Source organism: Lagenorhynchus albirostris, chromosome 1, assembly GCF_949774975.1.
Source record: "Lagenorhynchus albirostris chromosome 1, mLagAlb1.1, whole genome shotgun sequence".
Lineage (NCBI taxonomy): Eukaryota > Metazoa > Chordata > Mammalia > Artiodactyla > Delphinidae > Lagenorhynchus > Lagenorhynchus albirostris.
In genome coordinates this window covers 411,741-436,979 of record NC_083095.1, presented here as the reverse complement: position 1 = coordinate 436,979, position 25,239 = coordinate 411,741, and the positions used below count along the sequence as shown (strand labels likewise).

Genomic DNA, 25,239 nt, shown 5'->3' with positions numbered 1-25,239 from the left:
CCTGTGGTCGGGGTGGCTGAGGGCCTGCCCCCGCCTGCATCCACCCAATTCCCTGCCCGGGGTTCTCCCACCCACGGGCCCTGCCGGCTGCCCAGCTGCTCGGCCCTCCCTGGTGCCCCTCAGGAGGTGGTCCCTGCCCGGGCACACGAGGGGCCGTGGGGCCTGCACCTGCTTTTACACGTTCATTCATTTCTTCACACCCAGAAGGTTCTGGGGCTACACACAGGCACCTATGGTCCCCTCCCGGGAAGGACACCATTGCGGGGAGAGTTGCAGGCAGGTGGAGGGGGGAGATCAGCATTTCCCTGGGGGTGGGGTGGGCCCAGGAAGGGAGTTGGGGCAGGTGGGCTGGGAGGGGGAGATGGAGGGAGGAGGGGGGCCTGGGGCAGGGCACCAGGTGGGCAGACACACCTGGCCGGTCAAGGGACTTCTGGGGTTTTATCACAGACCCTGGCACACTCACAGCATCGGCCACGAGGGGCACTTCCTCCTGGGCTGCTGGACTCCGGGCCACCCCACGCCCACCGCTCTCACGAGCACCAGCGGCTCCTGCATCGTGGCTGATTGGCCCTGAGGATCCTTCCTCTTGCCGGCCCGTGAGGTCCCGGGGCCCTGCCCCTTCCGGGGGTCTGAAGCCCCGGTGTCCCCTGGAGCCGCCCCGAGGGAGCTGGAGGCGTGGGACTCGGGGTGAGTGCTGGGGCAGTGCCTGGCGGGAGTGGAGGAAGCAGAGGGAGGTGTGGGGCCGGAGGCCACTCTCTCCTGAGGCCGGTGTCCCCCACGCAGACAGCAATGCCCTGCTGTGGGCACAGACGGGTGCGGAATGTGGGGCAGAAAGAAGAGCTAGGGCTTGAGGTGGACGGATGTGGGGTCTTGCATGACCTGACGGTCGCAGCGGTTGGGGGAAGGGCCTGAGCCCGAGTGGACACTCTTGTTAAGACCGATGAGCACCTCTGGGAGTCAGTGGCTTGCTGAGCGCGGGTCCAGTTGGGAGGGAAGAGCCGGGATGGGGCGAGTCCTCCCCGGGCTTCTTCGGAAGGAGGAGGGGCCTCGGCTTGGCCAAGGCCGACTGGCTGGTGGTGAGTGTCCTGGGGCCGCGACGAAGGACCTCACACTGAGGGGCTTGAACCAACAGAAATTCAGTCTCGCACTCTGTAGCCAGACGGCCGAGATCCAGGTGTCCCAGGGCCCTGCTCCCGTCAGCAGCTTCAGGGGAGGGTCCTTCCTGCCCCCAGCCTCTGGTGGCCCCAGGTGTCCCAGGCATCACCCAATCTCTGCCTCTGCCCTCATATGACCTCCTGCCCTGAGTCTGATCTCTCCTCCTCTGTCCCTTGTAAGGACGCTTCTCACTGGATTTAGGGCCACCTGGACAATCTCATCTTAAGATCCTTAACTTCAATCGCATATGCAAAGACCCTTTGTCTGAACAGGATCACCTTCACGGGTTCCAGGGCTTAGGACGTGGACATAACTTCTGGGCCTGGGGGCACCATTCCGCCCTCTGTGGTGGGTTGATGAAGAAGAAAGAGGAGGGGGGCGGAGGGGAGCCCGAGAAGGTGGGGCCCTGCTGCTGGGAGGGCGCATGCGGCAGGGCTGCTGGGAGCCCGGCCGGCTGGCTGGGGTGCGTCCTGCTTTTCTCTGCGGGCCTGCTCTTGGGCTGTGCTCCCACTGTGCCAGCCCCTGTTCTCGGAGAGACAGCAGTGAGCGGTCCTGAGGCGGGATCTTAGTTCCCTGCCCGGGAATCGAACCCGGGTATCCTGGATGAAAGCCAGGAATCCTAGCTGCTAGACCACCAGGGGCCGGAGGCTAGAAGGAAAGTTGCCCTGGCTCTTGCCCTGTTTGAAAGCAAGAATGTTTCATGGAGGCAAAAACTACAAAGCAGGTATAAAGTTTCTTTTTTTTTTTTAACATCTTTATTGGGGTATAATTGCTTTACAATGGTGTGTTAGTTTCTGCTGCATAACAAGGTGAATCAATTATACATATACACATGTTCCCATATCTCTTCCCTCTTGCGTCTCCCTCCCTCCCACCCTCCGTATCCCACCCCTCCAGGCGGTCACAAAGCACCGAGCTGATCTCCCTGTGCTATGCGGCTGCTTCCCACTAGCTATAGAAGCACAGCACAACATGTGGGCTAGAGAAGTAGCTTACTGAAGACAGGAGGAGGCAGAAATACTCACCTGGAGAGAGAGGGTGTGGGCGTCCTCCCTGATGAGAAGTGAAGGGGTGCTCGGCTCGTCTGTACAGCGCGGCTCTCCCGGATCTCTGTCTTCCTCTGGCCCATTACCTCGCCTCTTTTCCCACATCTGACCTGCCCTAGGGCCCTCCTGACAAGTTTGTATCTTTTTGACAAGAAAGATTCCAACGCGGGCTTCCCTGGTGGCGCAGTGGTTGAGAGTCCGCCTGCCGATGCAGGGGACACGGGTTCGTGCCCCGGTCCGGGAGGATCCCACGTGCCGCGGAGCGGCTGGGCCCGTGAGCCATGGCCGCTGAGCCTGCGCGTCCGGAGCCTGTGCTCCGCGACGGGAGCGGCCACGGCGGTGAGAGGCCCGCGTACCGCAAAAAAAAAAAAAGATTCCAACGCAAAGGCTAGCGGGAAGTTTGACAACACGTTATGGGCTGGCACGCCCTCCCTGTTTGACCCCCGAGGAGGCTCCCTGCGCACGTGCAGTCGGGGAGCTTTCCCTGACCTCAGGAGCGATGGACGTGGTCGTCTTATCTCTTTACTCCAGCAGGGCTCAGCTCCTGCCCCTGACTTTGTCCTTGGAGTGTCAGGGAAAACAGAGCTCCAGCTTCCTCTGTTGGCACGCTCCAGCGGCTCAGCCCAGGGGCCCATCTGTCTCCTGCTTCACCACCTTTCTTCCCGACTTGGGGAAGATGCGCGTTGTCCGTGTGTGACGACGCCCAGCTTTCAGGGGCCCGCGTGGGCTGAGCCCTTGTTGCCCTCGCTCTGGATTCCATGGGTGGTCTCATGATCGGGGGTGCAAGTCAGAGAAAGGGGACACTCAGCTCTGCCCCCGGGGGCTCCCAGCTCAGGAGATGGGAGGAAGGCCCCTGGACCTCGGCTTGAGAGAGCCATGCAGGTGGGGGCCGGTCTTGGGGCCTGGTTTCTGGAAACTGTGTGCGAGTCTGTGCGGTATGAGTGTGTGAGTGTCAGTGTGAGGGGGCAGAGCAGAGCAGGGCTGTGCCCTTGACCTTGTGTGAAGTGCTCTACTGCCCCTCTCATGTTCTATTGGAACCAAACACTTGGGCTCTCTGGACAAGCCTCAGAATTGCCCAGTTCTGGGTTTTCTATGCCCAACCTCCACAGGCTGCACGGTCCGTGTCGGAGTCCACGGGATGCCTGGTCTCCCAGTGCAGATGGAAGCTCTCTGAAGGGCCTTCGCCACAAGTGGACTCTCCTGTCAACAGAGTCTGGGCACTTGTATGCTGGGAAGGAGGCCACTGGGCCCTGAAGAATGGTCTTAACTGCTCACAGGCCCTCAGAGGCCAAGAAGGTCACTCACTGCCCCTAGTTTCCTCCTTATTTTACCTTTCCTAATAATTGAAACCTTTTCTTCCTGTTACTGGCCACCCGGTTTTTCCTTACAGTGCAGGACCCACTGCTCACATTTCTTTCTTGTCATTGGTTGCCGAGTGCTCTTTGTATATGAAGGAGTCCTGCCCTGTGTCACATGTGCTCATGTGCTCTGCCCGTTTCCATGGGACTTCAGAGCCCCTTGTGGGTGGGCTTCTCCAGCTCTTTACCCTCAGGAGGAGGCTCAGCCCATGCCCACCACTGTGCTTGGCCAGCCGGCCCTCTCCCTGGTGCCCGTGGCTCCTGCCTGCGCGGCTCCCAGCTTTCTTCTCGAGGACGGTGGCGGCCAGCCCCAGACAGCTATCGCTTGTTCATCGGGACGTCTGGGCAGGCTGGCGGGATGGGGCCTGAGGACTGGCCTGTCTGCGTGAGCTCAGTGGGTGGACGGCTGGGTGGTGACTGGGGCCCCAGGAGGCTGATGCCGGCCTCCACCCTGGTGCTTGTGCAGCTGTGTTCCTGCGGCCTCCTGCACTGACCACTGAATGAGCCCCTCAGGGTTTGCCCATGGGGAGTGGGACTGTTGCCTTTACCTTCGTGTGGGGAGGGGCGGTGAGTCTGGGCTGGAGGCCAGTGGCGCAGGCGTGGTGGAGCCTGAACCGGGGTCTCAGTGGGCATTGAAGGACTCTTGAGGCGGAGCCTGGCTGGACACTTGGGTCCTCGGGGCCCAGAGCTGCCCTCTGCCCCCTTCCTTCTGGCCCCTTGTCCACATCCTCTGGAGTGGGGGAACCTCCTGCTCCCCAGGGACCACAGGCACCTCCCCAAGGTGTGCTCAGGTGGCAAGGGATTCTTTACTTTAAGGAACTTTAAAAGGAAAAGTAAAGAGGAGGGGTCGACCTGATTCTGGCAGTGGATCAGCTGGAAGATGGACTTCTGTCTTGCTTCTTTGAAGAAAGAATTTAGGAAAGAGACCAAGATTGTGAAATAGAGACAGTGTTTACTAGAAGGAAGGTCAGAGGGGAAGAGCACACGGGGACCTTGCAGTGAGTCATGTGCCGTAGGGGTGGCTTAGGTTGCTTACATGCGGACGGTGTTCCAGGTGGTCTCTGCTCAGCCTGGAGCCCGTCTATCTCCTACGTCAGGACGAGGGCACGGGGGTGTGGGTGGGTGCTGCAGGGCTGATGTGGCCACACTGCGGACCCCTCGGGAAGCGCCTTCTGCTGTGGGACCCTGCCTCACAGCCTAGGGCCCTGCCTGCAGCCCTGGAAACTCCCCCGGACCTTCCCCGGAAGGTCTTCTCTGCATCCTCATTCTGCACGAACGGGGCCTGGGGGTGGACAGCAGGGAGGGTGGGCAGGGGACAGGAGCAGGGCATGGGCGGCAGCGCACTTGGCCCTGGGGGCACTGAGGGCGGGACTGAGCCTGGGGAGTGAGCCCTTGGCTCGGCTGGGCTGGACTCAGACGCTGGATCGGGCTGGTGGGGACTCTGAGTCCTAGATCTGGCTCTGGGCTCCAGCGTGGGCTGGGCCACGGGCTCAAGGCCGTCGCTGTGTTTCAGGGGTTGTTCAGTCAGAACCGGTGTGGGCCCGAGCCCAGGGGCCTGGGAGAAGCCTGGGGTGGTCAGCACCCACGCCCAGCCCAGGTTTCTCTGTGGAGGGAACAGATGCTCTTCTGGGACTTGCCCCAAAGTGGGGTGGTGTGGGGCTGTGATAGGCGGGCCCCCTGTTGCCTTCGACCTTGGGGCTGAGCTGGGGCCTCTCGGCGCCCGTGTGCTGGACGCTGGGCCCCTGGCTCTGGCCCCTTGGGGGCTGGTCTGCTCCTTCCTCTGGCCCAGGGTCGAGCTGGCAGCCTCGGGGACGCTCACACGAGGGAAAAGGCAGGGCTGTGCGGCGTTCCTGTAGTCGCCGGAAGCCTGCGGCTGCTTCTGCAGGACAGCAGCCAGGACCCACTTCACCTGGAGGACGGCGTGCGTGAGGGACTCTGTGCCCAGCCGAGGCTCTCCCTCTGTTGGGCGCCCCGCCCTGGAACGGGGCGTCCCGCCCTGGAACGGGGCGTCCGTGCCCACCTTGCAGAGGGTGACGGCAGCGCCATAGCTCACGCTAAGCAGGAAGAGCGCCACGAAGGTTAGGAGGCCGGTCTGCGTCCCCTCCAGCTCGTCACTCTCGGCCTCCTCTGTGCACAGGTCCTCCAGGGCCAGCTCTGCGGGTGCCAGCCGGTCAGCCCCCTGGCCTCGGGGTCCGACGGGGGACAGGCCTGGCCAGCCTTAGGGAGTTGAGGGGACTGGGCCTGGCGCCCTGGTCCTGGGCAGTCCCTCCGTCTGGCCCCTCTGCGACTGCCCAGAGCCACCAGCCGGACCTGGATGGTGGGGGGTTGGAAGCCCCCGAGCTGGCCGGCGGCTGTGTGGGGCGGCACTGCTCCCCTGCCCTCTGCTGTCCCTCCACTCTCGGGTGGCTGGTGTTATCTCTGCCACCGTTTCTCCGCCACCGTTTCTCCGGCTTTTCTCCTGACGGCTGGTCGCCCCTCTCAGCCCTGCGGGCCCCTCACCTCAGCTCCAGCTCTGCCCCACCCCGCTCCCTGCCCCGTGGCAGGCAGGGGCCCCCGGCCTGGGGAGCACCCACGTCCACCCACTGCATGGCCTGTGGCCGCCCAGTCTGGCCCCCTGGGCCCCGTTCCTGCTCGGCTCCATTCTCGCCAACCAGGGGGGCCCTTGAAGAGCAGAGGCTGGCCTCCCTGCCTGGAGCCCTCAGGAGGGGGTCTGGACCCGGGAGGGCCCCTAGGGTCATCAGATCATTGCAGTCGGTGCCCCGAGGGCTGGGCCCGGCTGCACGGATCTTGCCCAGTGTGCGGGAGCCCAGAGCTGCCCCTGGCCCCTTGCTCCTCCTGTCCTGGGGCTGGGCCCCTTCCTTCCCCAGCACGGCCTCTGCTCTGGGCTCGTGTTCAGGGTGTGGGCTGTGCATGTGCTGCTTTCTGTGTGGATGTGGTGGGTGCCTATGTGCTGTCCACGAGTGTGTCTGTCCGTGTGTGTCCACGTGTCAGTATGTGTATGTGTATTCATGTGTGTGGGTTCATGTCTGTGTCCCCGTGTGTCTGTGTCCATACGTGTCTGTGTATATCCATGTCTGTGTGTGTCAGAGTGTCTGTCCATGTGTATCAGTATGTGTCCATGCGTGTGTCTGTGTGTGTCCACGCGCATGTGTCTCTTTGCGCCTGTGTCCATATGTCTGTGGGTATCCATGCGTGTGTCCATGTGTCTGTGTGTGTCTGTGTGTTCATGTCTGTGTGTCCATGTGTCTGTCCATGTGTATCAGTGTCTGTGTCCATATGTGTTCGTGTATATCTGTGTCCATGTGTGTCAGTGTGTCTGTCCATGTGTGTCTGTTCATTGTATCAGCATGTGTATCTGTGTGTGTTCATGTCTCTGTCCTCATGTGTCTGTGTCCGTGTGTGTGTCCATGTGCGTCAGTGTGTGTCTGCGTGTCCAACTGTCCATCTGTGGGGTGCAGGTGACGGGGAGGGCTTGGCTGCACGAGGAAGCCATGTGGGGCGATGGGTGGGTCCAGGGGCCCAGGTATGACGGCGAAGGGTTTGGGAGTGGCCTGGGAGCTAGGGCGGGCCTCAGGAGGCCACCTGTGAGTGTGTGTGAGATGCTACCAGCGGTTGGCAGTGCCGTGTGACTTGGGTGCGTGCGGAGCCCTGGCACCAGTGGGCATGACAGTGTGAGGGTGCGTGCGAGGGCTGGGTGCTTCCCTGGACCGATTCAGGGTGGAGTGAGCCTGAGCGGCAAGATGGGGACCCTGGGCGCCGACCCTGGCCCGACCCTGCGTGTGGCCACACAGGTAGGCTGGGGGTCAGAAGGCAGGGGTCAGAGGAGTGGGCTCCGCACGGGCCCCTGTGCAGGGTTGGCCCATCTGTGCCCAGGAGGTGACAGTGGAGGGACCTGCGTGTTGGTGCCAGTGCGGGGGTCTGACTCGGCCCATTTCTCTACCTGGAGGGCCTGTGTGTGCAGCTGGACTTGGGAGCCTGGGGGCTTGTCTGTGTCCAGAGGGGCTGGCAGGAGGCTGGGGGTGGAGGCTGAGGCCTCCGGGAGCTCCAGGAGAGGCTGGGGTCTCTGTGGTCCCTCCCCTAGGACTACTCTCGGGCTCTTAGAGCTCCTTTGACTGGGTAGAGTCCACAGTGGGGTGGCGGGGAGGCCCTCTGACACAGACGGCGATGCTGGATGGAGACGCGCTTCAGCCCCGGCCCCCACCCCGTGCCTCCCTTTCCTCTGTGCCAAGACACCGCTCCCTGCCCCACAGCTCCCCAAGGATGGGCACGCCCAGGGCTCTGAGCAGGCACTGGAGTGTTTATTGACAATGGACGGGAGGTCTGGCTGGCCCCCTCCCCTGCCCCAGCAGGATGGAGCCCTGGGATGAGGAGAGGGGGGAGGTCAGGCATCATTTACCAAGGTTGATGGACGTCGATCTCTTGAGCGTCCTCGAGCCGGGCAGCGCCTCGTGCGCCACTTGGCAGGTGAATTTGCTCTTCTGCTCCCAGTCGGCCCGCCTGACCACCAGGTGGCTGTAGGTGAAGTAGGCGGAGAAGTCGGGGGCGGGGCTGCGGACCTTGCGGGGCCTCGTGACGGTGTGCTGGTCCGCCTGCATCAGGGCGTCGTTCTGCAGCCACTGCACGGAGATGTCCGCAGGGAAGAAGTTCTGGATCAGGCAGGTGAGGGTGACCTCGCCCTTGGTCTTGAGCTCCTCCTTGGGTGGCGGGAACACGTAGACCTCGGGAACCATGCGCCTGCCTGCAGACAGGTGTGCGGTCAGCCAGGCTCCACCTGGGGGGCCGCCCACCTCCCCTCAGCCTGCGGCTCACCAGGGCCCTTGGAGATGGAGCGCAGGATCTCCTTGGGTAGGTGTGGGTGGGTCACTTTGCAGTAGTAGGTCTCGCCCTTTAGCCAGTCACTGACGTCCACCAGCAGGGTGGACGTGACGGTGACCGTCCCGTTGAACTCATCCTTGAAGACGAGCGAGTCTGAAGGCACTAGATCTTTGTTCTCCCTGGACCAGGTCAGTACAACGTCCTTTTTGCTGGCCAGGTCCACCACCAGGCAGGTGATCTTGGGTGACTTGTTGATGTACAGGTCGAGGGGCGTGGGTGGGCTCAGGTAGGCGCTCACGCCACGGGGCTCGGACTCGGCTGTGTGTGGGAAGGGGCTGAGTGAGGCTGAGTCTGCCCTCCTCTCTGAATCCCCAGCGGCTGGGTGTTGGCGTGGGCGAGGGCCATACCTGTGCACCTGCGGGCGTGGTTGTCGTAGTTGAAGCCATAATAGGTAACCCGGCAGGTGTAGGTGAGTTGGGACACCCACTGGCCCTGCGTGATGTTGAGCTCGCTGTAGGTGGAGGCCAGTTTGCCCTCCACCTTTTCGGGGCCGGTGTGTGGGAACACGTCTGTGGCCTCACGCCCGTCCACCAACCAGGTGACCTTGATTTTGCCTGGGGTGTAGCCGGAGATGAGGCACAGGAGCTGGATGGTGGTATGGGTGTCGCCACGGGGGTCGCAGGAGGAGTAAAAGAGCTTCACGGTGGGGTCGGTGAAGCTCTTGGTGCACCCTGGCGGCAGAGGCAGCAGGAGTGGGGCTGGCCTCTCTGAGCCCCCAGCCCTTCCTCCCTGTCCCTCCCGCCCAGCCTCCCCTCCCCCTCTGGCTGTCTCGCGGGCTGCCCAGGCCTGGCTCACCAGTGACGGCCTTGGTGGTGGTGGTGTTGGACGCAACGTGGGCCACGCTGCAGGTGAGCTTCTGCTTGGACCACTCGCCCGAGAGTGTCACCTGGCTGCTGGTGGTGTAGAGGCTGGAGTTCAAGTTTTGGATGGCAGGGAAGGTCAGCGCGCTCCTGTTCAGGGATGCTGTGTCCCAGGTCATGGTCACTGGGCCCGGGAAGTAGCCCGTGGCCAGGCAGCCCAGCGTCACAGAGGTGGCATTGGTAGCACTTTTGCAACAGGAACGCAAGGGATAGACAGATGGGCCGTGGATGGAGGCTGTGGGGACAGAACAGCGGTCAATGCTGGCCTCGGGACTGTCACCTGTATGTGCCAGGCCAACTGCTGGCTTTGGAGGGTGGGCTGTGGGGTGGAGGTGGGGAGGTCCAGTGCAGGGAACACCGGGACTGTGTTCCAGCTTTGGGGGACAGATGGCTCCTCCTGGGTCTTTTCCTCATCTCCTGATTCTACTAGGGACGCCCTCCAGTGAATCCTTGTGCCCCTGCAGGAGCAGTGGCTGTCACTGCCCTTGGCCAGGACTCCTGCCCTCAGCCCCAAGTGGGTGGACACGGGGCTCCTGAGTGGAGGCGCTAACCCACTCCCTGAAGTGGAGGTTCAGAGCCCATAGCCCTCTGTTGGCACCCGGGGACCCAGGGAGAAACCCCCCAGGCCCAGGAGTTACCAGGCTACTCTTCTGCCCCCACTCATAGACTCCCATTGGAGATCAGGGACCCTGAGAACCTCAGTAGCCACCAGTCTGTCCCCTCTGCCCCACCCATAGCCCTGGGAACACAGGCCTGGGACACAGAGACCCCCAGGATCACCAAGCTGCTTTCCCACTCCTGACCCTAACTCAGACCCCCATCGGGGATCAGGGAGACCCCAGGAACCATCGAGCTTGCCCTTCTGCTCCAAACCAAAGACCTCATAAGGGCCTGGACCCACAGGACCCCACTTCCCAGGAATCGCCTTGTGTCCCTGCCCCACTCCAAAGTCCCTGTGGGCCTGCTGTGGGCGGGTCCATCTGCCACCCACTGGACCCCTGCTACCTGCAGCCGTGGGTCAGCCTTCAGGTCCCTGAGCTGCTTTGCCATGGCTGCCCCTTCACCCCATCCTTCGGCTGACCAGCCCAGGCCCGCTGGTGCTCTACCTGCCCTGCTGACTCCCCAGGGGAGCCCAATTCCAGGCCCCATGGAGAGAGGACAGAGGCCCCTCAGAGCCCTCCTCAGTCCCCCTCCTCAGCCCTTCTCAGGCTCCTCTGGCTGCCAGGCCGGTCTGCACGTCCCCTGGCCTTGGAGCTCCAGCCCCCAGCCCATCCCAGCCCTGCATCCCAGCTCGGCTCTTCCACCTTCCTCTATTCTGCCGGCTAGCCCAGCTGAGCACAGCCCAGATGACCGTGTGTCAGGACAGCTGAGACCAGCTGAGACAAAGCAGCTCGCGCGTACAGCCCAGCACCCCTAACGAGTCCTGCGCATTTCAAGTCAGCTCAGCCCAGTTCATCCCAGTTCACCCCAGCTCAGCCCAGAGCAGCCTGTCTTGATCCAGCCTGGCCTGCTTTAGCCCCTGACGTCCCATCTCAAGCAAAACAGCTCATCTGAGCTGCGTCCACGTGGTTCATTTTAGTTCAGTTTAGCTGACTGAGCAAAACTGGCCAGGATGACCCCACAGCCCACTCCACCCAGTTAATCCAGCTCAGCCCAGCCCAGTCCAGCCCAGCTCAGCCCAATGTAGCCCTACTCAGCTCAGTCCAGCCCAGCTCAGCTCAGCCCAGCCCAGCTCAGCCCAGCTCAGCCCAGCCCAGCTCAGCTCAGCCCCGCCCAGCTCAGCCCAGCTCAGCACAGCCCAGCCCAGCTCAGCCCAGCCCATCCCAGCTCAGCCCAGCTCAGCCCAGCTCAGCCCAGCTCACCTCAGCTCAGCCCAGCTCAGCCCAGCCCAGCTCAGCCCAGCCCAGCTCAGCCCAGCTCAGCCCAGCCCAGCCCAGCCCAGCCCAGCTCAGCTCAGCCCAGCTCAGCTCAGCCCAGCCCAGCTCAGCTCAGCCCAGCTCAGCCCAGCTCAGCCCAGCTCAGCTCAGCCCAGCTCAGCCCAGCCATGCCTAACCCAGTTCAGCCCAGCCCAGCTCAGCCCAGCCCAGCCCAGCTCAGCCCAGCTCAGCCCAGCTCAGCCCAGCTCAGCTCAGCCCAGCTCAGCCCAGCTCAGCCCAGCCCAGCTCAGCCCAGCTCAGCCCAGCCATGCCTAACCCAGTTCAGCCCAGCTCAGCACAGCCCAGCTCAGCCCAGCTCAGCCCAGCCCAGCTCAGCCCAGCTCAGCCCAGCCCAGCCCAGCCCAGCCCAGCCCAGCCCAGCTCAGCCCAGCCCAGCTCAGCTCAGCCCAGCCCAGCTCAGCCCAGCCATGCCTAACCCAGTTCAGCCCAGCTCAGCCCAACTCCACCCAGTTCAGCTCAGCTCAGCCCAGTTCACCCCAGCTCAGCATAGTTCAGCTCAGCTCAGTCCAGTTCAGCCCACCTTAGCCCAGTTCAGCCCAGCCCAGCTCAGCCCAGCCCAGCCCAGCTCAACCCGGCTCAGCCCAGCCATGCCTAACCCAGTTCAGCCCAGTTCAGCTCAGTTCAGCCCAGTTCAGCCCAGCTCAGCCCAGTTCAGCTCAGCTCAGCCCAGTTCCACCCAGTTCAGCCCAGCTCAACCAAGCCCAGTTCAACCCAGTTCATCCCTGCTCATCCCAGTTAATCTCAGTTCAGACCAGCTCAGCCCAGTTCAGCCCAGTTTAACCCAGCTCAGCCCATCTCAGCCTAGTTCAGACCAGCTCAGCTCAGCCAACCTTAGCTCTGCCCCAACCCTCTGGGGTAGGCAAGCTCAGCAGAGAAGAGCCCAGCCCAGTGCATTCAGCCCAGGTGAGCCCAGATTGCCCCTTTTATCCCACCCAAGTACGCAAGTCGGGTCCCACTCAGCTAAGCCCAGTTTCTTCTGACAGCCCAGCTCAGTCCAGCAGAGTCCAGGCCTGCCTAGTTCACCTGAGGACAGCCGAGCTGAGCCAGGCTAGGAAGGCTGAGTCCTGAGCTCTGCTCAGCTGGGGCAGCCTGCTCCCTCCCTGTCTATCCGCAGCAGCCTGGCCCACGACAGCCCAGCTCACTTTAGCTCAGTGCACGGTCCCACATGGCTGGGGACAGCCCTTCTGGCCAGTGTGGCCCAGCTGAGGCTGGGATAGCTCATCTGCCTCCACATAACTCCATCCACTCAAGCCAAACTTGGCCCAGCCCAGCCCTGCCTGGCCTACCCTAGTCAGGCTGGCTCAGGCCAGCCCAGCTCAGGCCAGACGATGTGGGCCCAGGCCTGCCTGCCATGTTGGCCGGCCTAGGGACTGAGACCCGCTGCTTCCCCCGACCCTGGGCTGGCCGTCACCGTTTTTACTGGCTGTAGGCACATCCACGCTCAGCCCGAGATCCATGCCCTGTGTGTGATTCTTGCCCTGGCCCTGACCTGTCTGAGATTCTCGGCTCCTTGGTCTTCCCCAGGTCGGCTTCGAGCGTTCTCTTACTTCCCTGTGTCCCCATGCAGGGAAGGGACAGCTGCAAGGCAAGCAGTGACTCAGAAGCTTGGTCCCCGCTGGGTGGGCAGTCCAGGTGTCTTCTCCCAGCAGTGGTCTGGGCAGCTCCAGCGATGGGGTGCCTGAGGGGCTGGGGTCTTCTGTCAGGTGCCCGTGGCTGGTGTGGCCCATCTGGCCAGTGGTGGCCGTCTGCAGGCTCCCAGGGTAGGCTCCCAGATGAGGTGAATCGTTAGGAAGCATTGCTGTTATTTTTATGCCCAGACGATAGAGCCTGGGGCAGGGCGGGGCAGGGGGGCGAGCTCTGCCTCAGTGCTCTCAGCTAAAAATGGGGTGGGAACCCCCAGGGGCCTCGACAGCCCTGGAAGTTCCCTTCTCTCTCTCTGTTCTCGGGAAGTCGACCCAGTGACGGCCGGTCTCAGGTGAGGCTCCTCTCTGTGGCCTCTTCCCCGGCCTCTGCCACCCGACTCGTGACCTCTCCCTCGATGCCACGGGCTGACTTGGTGAGCAGCCGGCACACACTGCGGTCACTACGATGGCCCGGGAAGGGAGAGGGCACCAGGCGCCACCACCACTGCCCCCGAGGCAGCCCACGAGGGACGGTCCTGGCCGTTTTGTGCTTGAGAAGTTGAGGCCCGCGTGGCCTAGGTGCCTGTGGTGGAGTGCGGGGCTTTCTGAGCAGCGGTCTGGGGGCCGGCCTGGTGGGGCGGCCCTGGGTACGAGTGTGCGAGGCTGTGGGTCCAGCTGGGTGTAGGCAGGTGCTGGTCCTCTGGTGGCTTCCTGGGCACCCTGCTGGCCGACAGTCTCACCCGCTGTCTGCGAGCCAGCCTCCTGATCGCTGTCCTGCAGCTGGGCTCCCATCGGGGCTGCGACTGGGCTGCGTGGCCGGCAAGGGCTGGCAGGGGCCTGTCGGGAGGTGGGACATGGCTGTGAGCTTGGCCAGTGGCTCGGCAAGACCTCTGCAGCCACCGGACCCTGGGGGGTACCATGCCACCCTGTGCTGCTGCTGTCCATCAAGGTGTGGGGACCACAGAGCGGCCTTCGTAGAGGTGCCCACAGCATTCGACTCTGGTCTGTCGGGACAGCCAGTCTGCCATCGACGCTCCACTGACATGTGCTGAGCCAGATGATGTGCTGAGTCTTGGCCTTGCCTCCATGCTGTGGACGTGTCCTGCAGGCCGGTGTGTCTCTGGAACCCCCCAAAGGCCCAGATGCACACACAGGGGAGGCCACGAGAACTTGCAAGCTAGCTCATCAGCATGGACTCCTGGGAGGTGACATGCAGTCTTTGTGGAGAGGGAGACAGCAGGACCACGTCCCCTGGGCCCAGGACACCCAGGGCCGCTGGTCTGCATGCAGGGAGGCTGTGCAGAGATGAGCTGTCAGGCCTGCACACTCAGAGGAATGTCCGGGCCTCTTGGAAGACCCAAGAGGGGCTGCTGGATGGCTGGGGAGGGGCCCCGTGTGCAGGGCCAGGGCCCCGAGGCCCCCAGGACAGATTGTCCTGGTCTGTCCCACCCCACCCTTGGCCCCAGGGACAGATGCTGCATGGCAGGTGCAGGGGGAACGCCGAGTTCCCTGGAAGGACTCAAGGTTCTGAGAGAAACCACAAGGCAGGCAGAGCCCCACCGGGGAGCCTTCTGCCAGGTGGTGCCTGGCCCTGCGGCCTGTACGGTGTGAGTGTGTGGGGCTGGGGGCTTGGCCCGGCACCCCTGCGCTTCCTGCCCAGCTGTGGGCGTTCAAGGCTGAGGCCTCGTGCCCAGCCGGCCCCTCCCCCAGCTCTACCCCAGCACCCCAGGAGCCACTGGGCTGCCGGCGCAGGGGCAGGGAGGGTAGGGGGGTGTGTCCCTCGGTGCTGGAGGAGACTCGCTCCTGCGCCTGCTCAGCTGCAGGAAGTTAGATGGGACCTGGCCAGACAGCCTGGGATAGGTGGGCCTTCAGCCAAGGCAGTGTGAGGTCCCTCTGAGGCTGGGCCTCCGTGTAAGGGCCTGTGGGGTAGCCGGGGGCCAATGCTGGCTCCGGCCAGTGGATTGCTTGGAGGGAAGGCCAAGCTGCAGATGGTTTCTTTGACATTTCCTGACCAGGACACTAAATGGGCGGCAGCGCTAGCCTCCAGATCCCTCAGACTCAACCAGGGGCTCACTGCCCTCGGTACCTGGTGGGGGCCAGGCCCCAGAGTTCTCCTGGACAGTGAGACCAGCTGACCCCCTTGTTGCCCTTGGTTGTGGCCCCAACATGGGCCCAAAGATGCTTCAATCCCCCCTCCCCGGCTTCCTTCCCCCAGGCCAGGCCTGGCTCCACTGCTGCCCGCTCCCTCTTGGGGCTGGCCCACCACCACCCAGGCCTCCAGACGTCCTCCACCCCAGGGAGGCCCCGCTTCTCCAGCTCCGTGCCTGCCTTTCCAGCAAGGATGCTGTCATTACACTCTCTGAAGTGTGCAGTGCGTTGTCTCCTAATTTAAATGCTCCCATTACTAATGAGCTGGAGTATCTCTTCAGAGACTTGGGAGACATTTGGACGTCTGTCTCTGATCTCATCCTGCTTTCTGAAGATTTTCTTGGCGATTTCCTGGGAATTTGCAAGGCAGTCATCTCTAGGGGCTTGCCCCTTGCTAGTTTTAACCTTGGGATAAACTTCTCCTGGTCAATGCCCTGGTTGCTAATGCTGCTTGTTGAGTCCTCCTTTAACAGAAATTCTTCATTTCCACGTGGCAGGTTCATCAGCTCTTTACCCTGCAGCTTGCATGTTTGGAGGCTGCCATGTGAGCTTCCTGCGGCTGCAGTCACAAAGGCCCACAAACTTAGTGGCTTAAAACCACAGAAATGGACTCTCACATTCTGGAAGGCAAGAAATCCAAAAACAAGGTGTTGGCAGTGCCAAGCTGCCCTGAAGGCTCCAGGGCAGGGTCCTTCCTGCCTCTTCCAGCCCCTGCTGGCTATTGACATCACTCCAATCCTTCCTCCATCTTCACATGGCCATCTGCCCTGTGTGTCATCTTCTCCTATTATAAGTCACTGGACTTACAATGCTTCTGAAATCTAGTGTGATCTAATCCCAAGGTCCTTAACCTAATTACATTTTCAGAGACCCTATATCCAGACAAGGTCACATTCTGAAGTTCTGGGTGGACATACATCCCACCAGGCTGTTGCTGTTCCTGTGCTCCGCCAGCCTTGCTGGTCCATTTCCTTTCAGCTATATTTAAAGTTAGCCTTTCAGATGTAAGTGTTTGATCCCAGCAGGCTCCATCACCACTCACCGTGCATATGGTGTGGAGTAGAAACCCAGGTTGAAGTTCTCCACAGAAGAAGCCAGTTTCCCACCCATCTCAGAAGCTTTCCCGCTGCCTGAAGGCGCCACACTCATTGCAGTCCAAGTTCCTAGGAACTTGCAGGCTGTTTCTGAGTGCTCTCCTATTCCTTGGGTCTGGTAGTCTGTGCATGAGTACCGTCATTTTCAGTGATGGTTTTGTGTATGTGTTAACATTCAGGGGGACAGTCCCCCTGAAACCCCTCATCCTGTGCTTTTATTTTTCAAAATGGGCTAAGCTGTAAATGGATCTCACAAACAAACAAAGAAACGAACAAAACCAACCCAGCTGGAATTTTGGTTGGGAGTACACTGTATTTCTTTGTCTGGGAGATAGATGACACTTTAATCTAACATGTCATTCCTTCCTTGACCAGTGTATCTCTCCAGCCATTCAGATTTCTTTTATGTCCTTGAATAGAGTTCAATTTTTTTCTCAGAGGTCTTGGGCGTTCTTTCCCAGGTTATTCCTCCCATTGCTGTGATTTGTGCCCGGCTTTCTGTTACATTTTCTAGTAGGTTTTTGCTGACATAGAGGAACACAGCTGCTTTTGGTAAGTTGGTCTTGCATGGAAATTGCCCCGATTTTCTTGTTAGTTCTAACAGTTTGTCTGCTGATTGTGTTGGCTTTTCCTTGGAAATGATCACATCATCTACAAATAATACCTCCTTCACATCTTTCCTTTCAATCTTAACAGCCCTGTTTCTTTTTCTTGTCACGTAGCATTGGCCAGGACCCCCAATAATCTATTAAATAAACATTTTCCAAACTGTTTTGACCACAATCCTTGTAAAAAAGGTGTCTTATATTATAATCTAATTCACATACACACATTATTTATATGTAACATATATTATGTATATTTATTTATGTAACTGAAACAAAATTTTCATGAAAATATTTACCCTTGTTATGTACAATGCATAGACTTTTTTTCTTTGTTTATTAAAAAGAGCTGGCTGTAACTGTCTGATTTGATTTCACAATCCACAAATAGTTAAGCACATATCTGTAAAGCACTGCAAAATAGTGTGACAGAAGTGACAGGCATCCTTGCTGTGTCCCTAATCTTATGGGAACACCTCTTAAAGTTTGGCTATCAAGTGTGTTCACTGTAGCTTTATTCCTTCTTTCCTACATTCTTTTGGGTTAATAAGTACTTCTTAGTACTTATTAGTTAATACTTAGTACTTAATAAGTACTTTAAGTACTTATTCCATTCTAACTTCTCTGGCGACTTCCCTGGTGGCTCAGTGGTTAAGAATCGGCCTGTCAATGCAGGGGACGTGGGTTCAATCCCTGGTCCGGGACGATCCCTCATGCCACAGTGCAACTAAGCCCATGTGCCACAGCTACTGAGACTGCACTCTAGGGTCCATGCACCATAACTACTGAAGTCTGCTCACCTAGAGCCTGTGCTCCGCAACAAGAGAAGCCACCGCAATGAGACACCCGTGCACCACAATGAAGAGTAGACCCTTCTTGAGAAAGCCCACACGTAGCAATGAAGAGAAGGCCCATGCGTAGCAACGAAGACCCAACGCAGCCAAATATAAGTAAATAAATAAATGTATTAAAAAAATAAAGGAAATGAAAGAGGCATGACAACTGAAACAACGTGTGATCTAGGATTTCCTTTTTCTTTTCTTTCGTTTTTTTTTTTTTTTTTTTGCGGTACGTGGGCCTGTCACTGTTGTGGCTTCTCCCGTCGCGGAGCACAGGCTCCAGACGCACAGGCTCAGTGGCCGTGGCTCACGGGCCCAGCTGCTCCATGGCATGTGGGATCTTCCCGGACCAGGGCACAAACCTGTGTCCCCTGCATCAGCAGACGGACTCTCAACCACTGGGAAGCCCTAGGATTTCCTTTTTAAAAAAAATTTCTCTGTCAACTTTTTATAAATTTATTTATTTTTATTTATTTATTTTTGGCTGTGTTGGGTCTTCGTTTCTGTGCGAGGGCTTTCTCTAGTTGTGGCGAGCAGGGGCCACTCTTCATCGCGGTGCATGGGCCTCTCACTGTCGTGGCCTGTCTTGGTGTGGAGCACTGTCTCCAGACGCGCAGGCTCAGTAGTTGTGGCTCACGGGCCCAATTGCCCCGTGGCATGTGGGATCTTCCCAGACCAGGTCTCGAACCCGTGTCCCCTTCATTGGCAGGCAGATTCTCAACCACTGCGCCACCAGGGAAGCCCCTCTGTCGACTTTTTAGATAAGCCTCTTTGCATATGGATTCAGTGAATATAATGTGCATCCTGAAGTCATCACAATGAACTTAGATTCAATATTTGACTACCTCACATAAGTCATTAGAGCCTTGAGAAAGTAGAGTTTCATTTATGAACTCATCTTTTGTGCTACTGTCATATATGTTGCATCTGTACCTATTATAAACCCCACAACACACTGTTAATAATTTTTACTTTAAACAATCGATTATCTTTTTAAGAAACTAAGAGAAAAAAGATTAGTTTTTGCACTGCATATTTGCCATCTCTGATGCTCGCCTTTCTATCCTGTAAATCAGAGTTTCCATTTGGTGTCATTTCCTTTCAGCACAAAGATTCTCTGTTAGCTTTTCCTTTACTGCAGGTCTCTTGGAAATGCACTCCCTCGGTTTTTGTGTATCTAAAAATGTCTATTACATATTCATTTTGGAGCGACATTTTCTCTGGATGTAGAATTCTGGGTTGAAACTCCCCCCTTCTATTGCTTCCTGGTCACCATTTTTCCCGATGAGAAGCCAGATGTAGTTTGTTCCCTGTATGTCCGTGTTCTTTCTCTGGCTGCTATCAAGACACCTCCTTCACCTTTGGTCTTCATCAGTTTGCACAATGTATCTCAGCATGGCACATCATGTTGTATTTATGGTTAGGAACTGGCTGAGCTTCTTAAATCTGTAAATTGATATTTTCATCACGTTGGGAAATTTTGCTTTTTATCTCTTCAAAGACTTTTCCTGCCCTATTCTATCTCTTGTCCCTTTCTGGGACTCCAAAATTTTATGTATTTTCAAATGTTTCATAGTGTCTCATAGGACATTGAGTCTCTTTTCTTTTTTTTCAATATTTTTCTTTCTGTTCTTTGGATTGGATTAAAAGAACATTTTATTGATATATAAAATATATAGATATTATATATAATCTATATATTATATATAAATATATTTTACACACATAATACATTAGAATATCTATAATAAATATAGAATGTCTCTATATTGAAATGTAGTTTTCTGACCTTTCTTATGCCTTCTCCAATCTGCTGTTAAGCTCATCAAGTGACTTAAAAAACTCAGAATTGTACTTTCTAGTTCTAGAATTTTTATTTGGTTCTTGTAGATAGTTTAAAATTTTCTGTAGAGGTTATCTAGTCACTCATTATGAGCATATTTTCCTTTAAGATCTCTGAACATATTTATAATAGCTGCTTTAAAGTCCTTGTCATAATTGGGTCTGTATCTGGGTCATCCTTGGATCATTCTCCATTGACTATTTTGTATTTTGACCATGGGTCACATTTTCTTATTTCTTTGCACATTTAGTAATTTTTGAATGTGCGCTGGGTGTGGTGGATGAAGTATGATCCAGACTATGGATTTTGTACTCTTCCTCAGAGAAGTATTGATTTTTTTGTCAGGAGGCAGTCTGCTTGACTGGATTCCAAAATCTGTCTGCCATGGTATTATTTCTGTGGTTGGCAGTAGCTAACATCTCCTCAGTTCTTTCAGCCTCCTGCTTGTGGTTTTTCCCCGGCCCTCTGGAGTTTCCCCTACACATGCACAGGTAAGGGGACAGTCAAGGATTTGAGCAGAGTGTACATACAGAATTTGGGGGTTCCCCTTCTGTGGCTCCCTCCTTTTATGGACATCTCCCCTTAATTTCCAGCTGCCCTTGCAATGTAGCCCTGCATCCCATGATCTGACCCCTCAAGCCAGTGTGACTGCTATTCTTGTTCATATTCTAGCTGCACCTGGTGCCTGGTAGGGGTACATCCTCAGAGAAATCTTTCAAGGGGATCATTTTCTCCAGTGTCTGCTTGCTTTCGGTCATTCCCCAGTGCCTTCAACTCCTCTTTTAAAACAGCTCCCCCCCACCCCCCAGGGCTTATAATTGCTATTTGCAAGGGATTAGTCTGGCCCAAGCTGCCTCACCTGTGGTGGAGTCAGAACTACTTTCTCTGATGTGGTTTTTCATTTTCATTTCCCTTGTAACCAGTCTGGTTCCTTTCAAATGTTTGAGGGCTCTTTGGACATCTTTTGTGAAACATCTGTTCAATTCTCTTTACCACTTCTCTACCGAATTGTTTGATTTTTCTGATTGATTTGCAGGAGTTCGCTATATATTCTGGATCTGTTTCTGTGAGTTGTATATGTTAATAGGAGAAATTGTGAAAGACTTGGAAATGGACCAAAGGGTTACTTCTTGTGTCTTCGGTGGAGAGCAAGGCATTGTCTTACACACCCTTCAGGGTTATCTGATTCTACGGGTTCTATGATTTTCATTATCTTTGAGCTACTTCACAACTCTGTAAGCCATGGATAATTGATGGCAATGCAAATTCTCTTTTTTTGGAACGACGATTGATTCTTCTCCGCCTCCCATGTATAAACTCACTTCAGTATCCTTGATTCAACTATATACACGTAGTACTTTGAATTCTACTTTGAAGTGGGTGTAAACCATTAATTGAGTTAAATAAAATTGTGAGATGTGTTCTTTATGTATCTGTGTGAGCGTCATCATCAGACCATGTTTTGAAACCTATCATGTCACTGACATCTGCTCCCACCTGGCCCCACGTATCCTGGGTCCAGAAGTTCTGTGGCCAGGAGGGCAGGAGACCAGGTGTTGACAAGCAGACCCGAGGCAGCCACGCCACTCCTCCAGGGCTCCGCTTCAGGGTGCTCCCCCCGGGGAGTTCACCCTGGCCCCGAGACTGGGCTGTTGCTTCTGTTGTAGGGCCTCGTGCTCCAGCTTTCCATTCATAGCACTTATCATGATGGTCCGTACATCATCGTTTGTGGGATGACTTACTGGAGACCTGCTTTTGCCCTGCTCCCTACTGTCCTTGAGGCCAGAGGCCACATCTGTGTTATTCATCACGGGGTGCTCAGTGTCCAGCGATGATGACAGAGTTGCCATCGGGTGAGTAGTTGTCCGGTAGATCAATGGATGCCCCTTCACAGGACTTCCAGGGCTTCTGTCTCTCCAAACATCTCCAGGCTGGAGGGATGTCGTCAGACAGCCTGTCCCCGAGGGCAGAAATCAGATGAGGAGGGTGTTGTTGAGTCTCTCTAAGAGGTAGTGTGGGCAGTGGAAAGAACATCAGAAGACATAGATGAAGTCCTGGCATCCTCCCCAGAGGCAGGGTGTCCTCTCAGACAGGGGCTTCAATGGTAAGATTGTGACAGTGACCCCCGCCTCTTGGGGCATTGTGAGCACGAAAGGAGAGGAGGTCTCTGCGAGGGTCAGAGTCATAGACCCACTCAGCTGGGCCGTGTGTTCGGACATTAGTCCGGGCGTTGCTGTGAAGGTATTTTGTAGATGTGGTTAACATCGACAGCCAGTGGGCTCCAAGTAAATGAGATGACCCTGCATGATGCGGGCGGGCCTCATCCAACCAGGGAAGGACTTAACAAAACTGAGACTTCCTGGAGAGGAAGGAATTCTGCCTCAAGACAGCAGCACCTACTCCCGCCTGAGCTTCCAGCGCGCTGGGCTGCCCCACAGATTCCAGAAGTGCCAGGCAGCCCCGCACAAACATGAGAGCCAGTTCCTTGAAAGAAATCTTGTTGTCTCTATATGTATGTCCTCTATATCCATGTCTATCTTTAGCTGAATTTTAGCTCTATCTATAGATGTACATATGTACATATATAGCTATATCATATGTCTGTATGTATTATCTATCATCTATCTATCTATCCATCATCTATCTATCATCTATCTATCTATATCTATCTGTCATCTATGTTCTATTGGTTCTGTTTCTCTTGAGAACCCTGACTAATAGTCTCTGAAAACCCTGTAAAAGTCAGGACACCGTGTGCGCATCACATGTGGTTATTACATTTGTGCTTGTTGTTGAGTTTACTTCACTCAGTGGCATTTGAGGGTGGCTGTATCAGCCAGATTTCACTAGGGTGCACTGTGACCACAGCCCCCAGGTGAACAGGCTGCGACGTCAGGGTCTATTTCTCTCTCGCTGCCATGTTGGCTGCAGTTTGTCTGGGGTTCTCTGTTCGGAATCCAGGACAAAGGAGCAGGTGCCTTCGGAACTTGCCAATGTCAGGGCAGAGGGACGGAGCAGTGGTGGTCTGCACAGTGGACAGAAGCACAGAGGGTGGGCCGTGAGTGGTGGGGACAGTCATCGACGTACCCCCAGGATGAAGACACACTTGGGGAGCCCAGAGCCAGCTGCCTGACAGCTGGTACGCCACCTCGTCCTGTGCACTGTGCCCTCCTGGGTCTGTCTGTATCACTGACGCTGCCGGCCCCTTGCCTGGTCTCGCTCTCCCCACACCTGGCTGTGGGCAAGCTCTACAGCCCCCACTGGCCTCTCCCCGGGCCTGGCCCTCTGCAGCCTGCATTTGAAAAGACCCTAGGGGTGGCAGTGGGGGGTTGTCACCCAGCCCCAAGTCAGGCTGATGCTGTGACCAACTCCTCCACCTATGGCCCCCAGCCCCGGCCCCAGCCCCTGCCCACATCCGTGCCGGGTGGGGCCGGGGCCGGGCAGGCCCTGGCTGTGACTTTGCAATGGTGATCCCAGCCTGGAGAGCAGCCTGACGGATCCACAGGGATGACAGCGAGACGGGTGCCCAGGCTGGTCCCTCCCTCATGCTGAGACTCAGCCACGTCTGGGGGTGCCCGTAAGAGCCTCTTTGGGGAGGCCAGGCTGCTCTCCCCGTGCCCTCCCCCACAGGCTGACTCTCCCTGTGACTCTGGGCGGGCCTGGTGACGTGGCAGCAGCAGTGCCAGGAGCCCGTGGACTGGGACAGAGCCCAGCAGAGTTCCACACGACCCCCAGCCCTGGCCTGGCCCGTCCCCAGGCCCGCCCCCAGGCCCGCCCCATGCAAGCCGAGAACATGTGGGGGCTTCAGCAGCACGCGCGCGCCAGGGGTCTCACGTGCCTACGCCCCACGGTGGCGGGTACTTCCCGCATCTCACCAGCCCTGCCGCTGCTCTGCCAGCCCACCTGGGTCCTGGGGTGGGGGGCACCTGGCCAGGGGTTTCCTGTCTCAGTTCGTCCGGCTGTCCAATGAGGCACCACACACGTATGGAGGGCAGACACTTGCCCTCACTGCTCTGGGGGCTTGAAGTCCAAGGCCACGGAGCCGGCAGATTCGGTGTCTTGTGAGGGCCGCTTCCTGGTTCACAGATGGCGTCTCCGTGCTGTGTCCTACCATAGAGAAGGACTGAAGCTCTATAGGGTCCCTACAGGGACACTAATCCCACTCACAAGGGATCACCCTGATGACCTCATCAACTCCCCAAAGCCCACTCCTAATGGCATCATATTAGAGGCTTAGGGCTTCAGTGTATGAATTTTGGGGGAGATATTCAGTCCATTGCATCGCCTTCTTTTCCCCTCCTCCACTCATACCAACCATTCTGTCTTGGACCCCACAGACACCACACCATGGACATCACACCACAGATGTCACAACGGGATTCAGAGTTCAGACTGACAATGTCTCCCTTGGTGAGGGAGGAGTCTGGGACCGGGGGGTGGCCCAGGGGTGCAGGCGTGTGTGTGTGTGTGTAAGACACAGATGGAGGTGTGTGGTGGTGAGGTGAGGCACTGACAGGTGTGTGCGGAGCTCATGGTCTGGGGGGCGCTAGGGGTCAGGACGCAGCAGGAGGCTGATCTCAGGCGCACACAGGGGCAGCCCGAGGGGCTCAAGGGCAGGCGTCGGCCACTGTCTTCGGAGTGCTTGGGGGGCGTGGAGAGGTGAGGGATGCCGTGTGGTGTGGCACTGCTGGGGGGGAGGGTGGGAGCCCTGGGCCCAGTGTGGGGCAGTTCTCCAGGGGCCCAGAGGCAGCCGTGCCAGGGACGGGGTTCAGCTAGGAGGCCGTGGGGCCGGCCCTCGTGTGACCACCCTGGCGTTCGTGCGGGGCGGGCCGGCTAGCGGCTGCTCGTTGGTCTGGGGGATGGAAGCGAGGGGCAGGGCCCAGGGCTGGGCAGGCGGTGCTGCCCTCAGGCAACTTCAGCTTCTCGGTCACATGTTTCGGGGGAGGGAAACGCAGGGTGTGGGCTGACCCCCAGGTCCGTCACCGGGAGCCCCCATGGAGCCCAGCAGGCAGAGGGGGTCCTGTGCCGGCGTGCCCAGCGTGCTGGCAGGGTCCCCGAGGGCCAGGTGTTCTCCCGGACACTGCCGTGCACCCCTCGGCCATCCTGCTTGCCGCCCCTCCCGGCCTCCCCGTTTGGTGCAGGGACCGCTGAGCGATGCAGTCCCTTCCCTGCATACCATTCTCTCTGTCTCTGCCTCTGTCTGTCTCTGTCCCCCCACAGGAAGCTGCACCGGCACATCGGACGGCCTTGGGGTGCAGCGTCCCTGCTGAGCAGACTCCGGCTGCCGGTCTGGGGGGCTGTCCTGCTAGTCCCCTCGCCCTGAAAGGCTGCAACAAACACAAGCGTGGCTTCCGGCAGCCCAAGGCCGCGTCCCCGGGATGAGCCAGCCCCCCTGAAACGCCGGCCTGAGGGAGCCCAGCACGGCCAGCACCCGACCCAGACCCCGGCCCACTTTTTTGGAGGTTTTACTGAGAAGGGCTGACAGCTGTGGATCCCGACTCTGCCCTCTGGGGAGGGGTGTGTCTCCTCTGAGGTGGAATCACCAGGAGGGATGGGTCCCTGGTCTCCGTGAGGGCGGAGTCCTGACCCATCCCTGCATCCTTGCCGGCCGGCGGGCACAGCGGCCTCATCGCCTCTGCACGGCCACCCTTCCTGGTCCCTCACCAGAGCCCCTGGAGCCCCACTCCTGCTTCTCCTGTGACACACTGGTCACCTCTGTGCAGCCAGCTGAGCTCAGTGCCACCCGACCCCCTCCCCTCCTGCGGTCCTTCTCACTGCCGTCTGTCCTGAGCGGTGAGCCGGGTCTGGCTCTGCTCCCCTTTGGCAGCCCGTCCCCACCGCTGCCCCTCCTGGCCTG

At 58.0% G+C, this 25,239-nt stretch overlaps 1 gene segment (V, D, J or C); it reads right to left on the bottom strand.

Annotated features, from left to right (window-relative positions):
• Positions 1-459: 459 nt before the first annotated feature.
• Positions 460-13,645, bottom strand: LOC132515681 (immunoglobulin heavy constant epsilon-like). The segment is given in 8 exon segments: positions 460-706; positions 4,795-5,468; positions 5,580-5,713; positions 7,956-8,297; positions 8,369-8,692; positions 8,782-9,105; positions 9,230-9,613; positions 13,594-13,645. Coding segments are annotated over 8 exon segments (2,481 nt in total).
• Between the last annotated feature and the right edge of the window lie 11,594 nt (positions 13,646-25,239).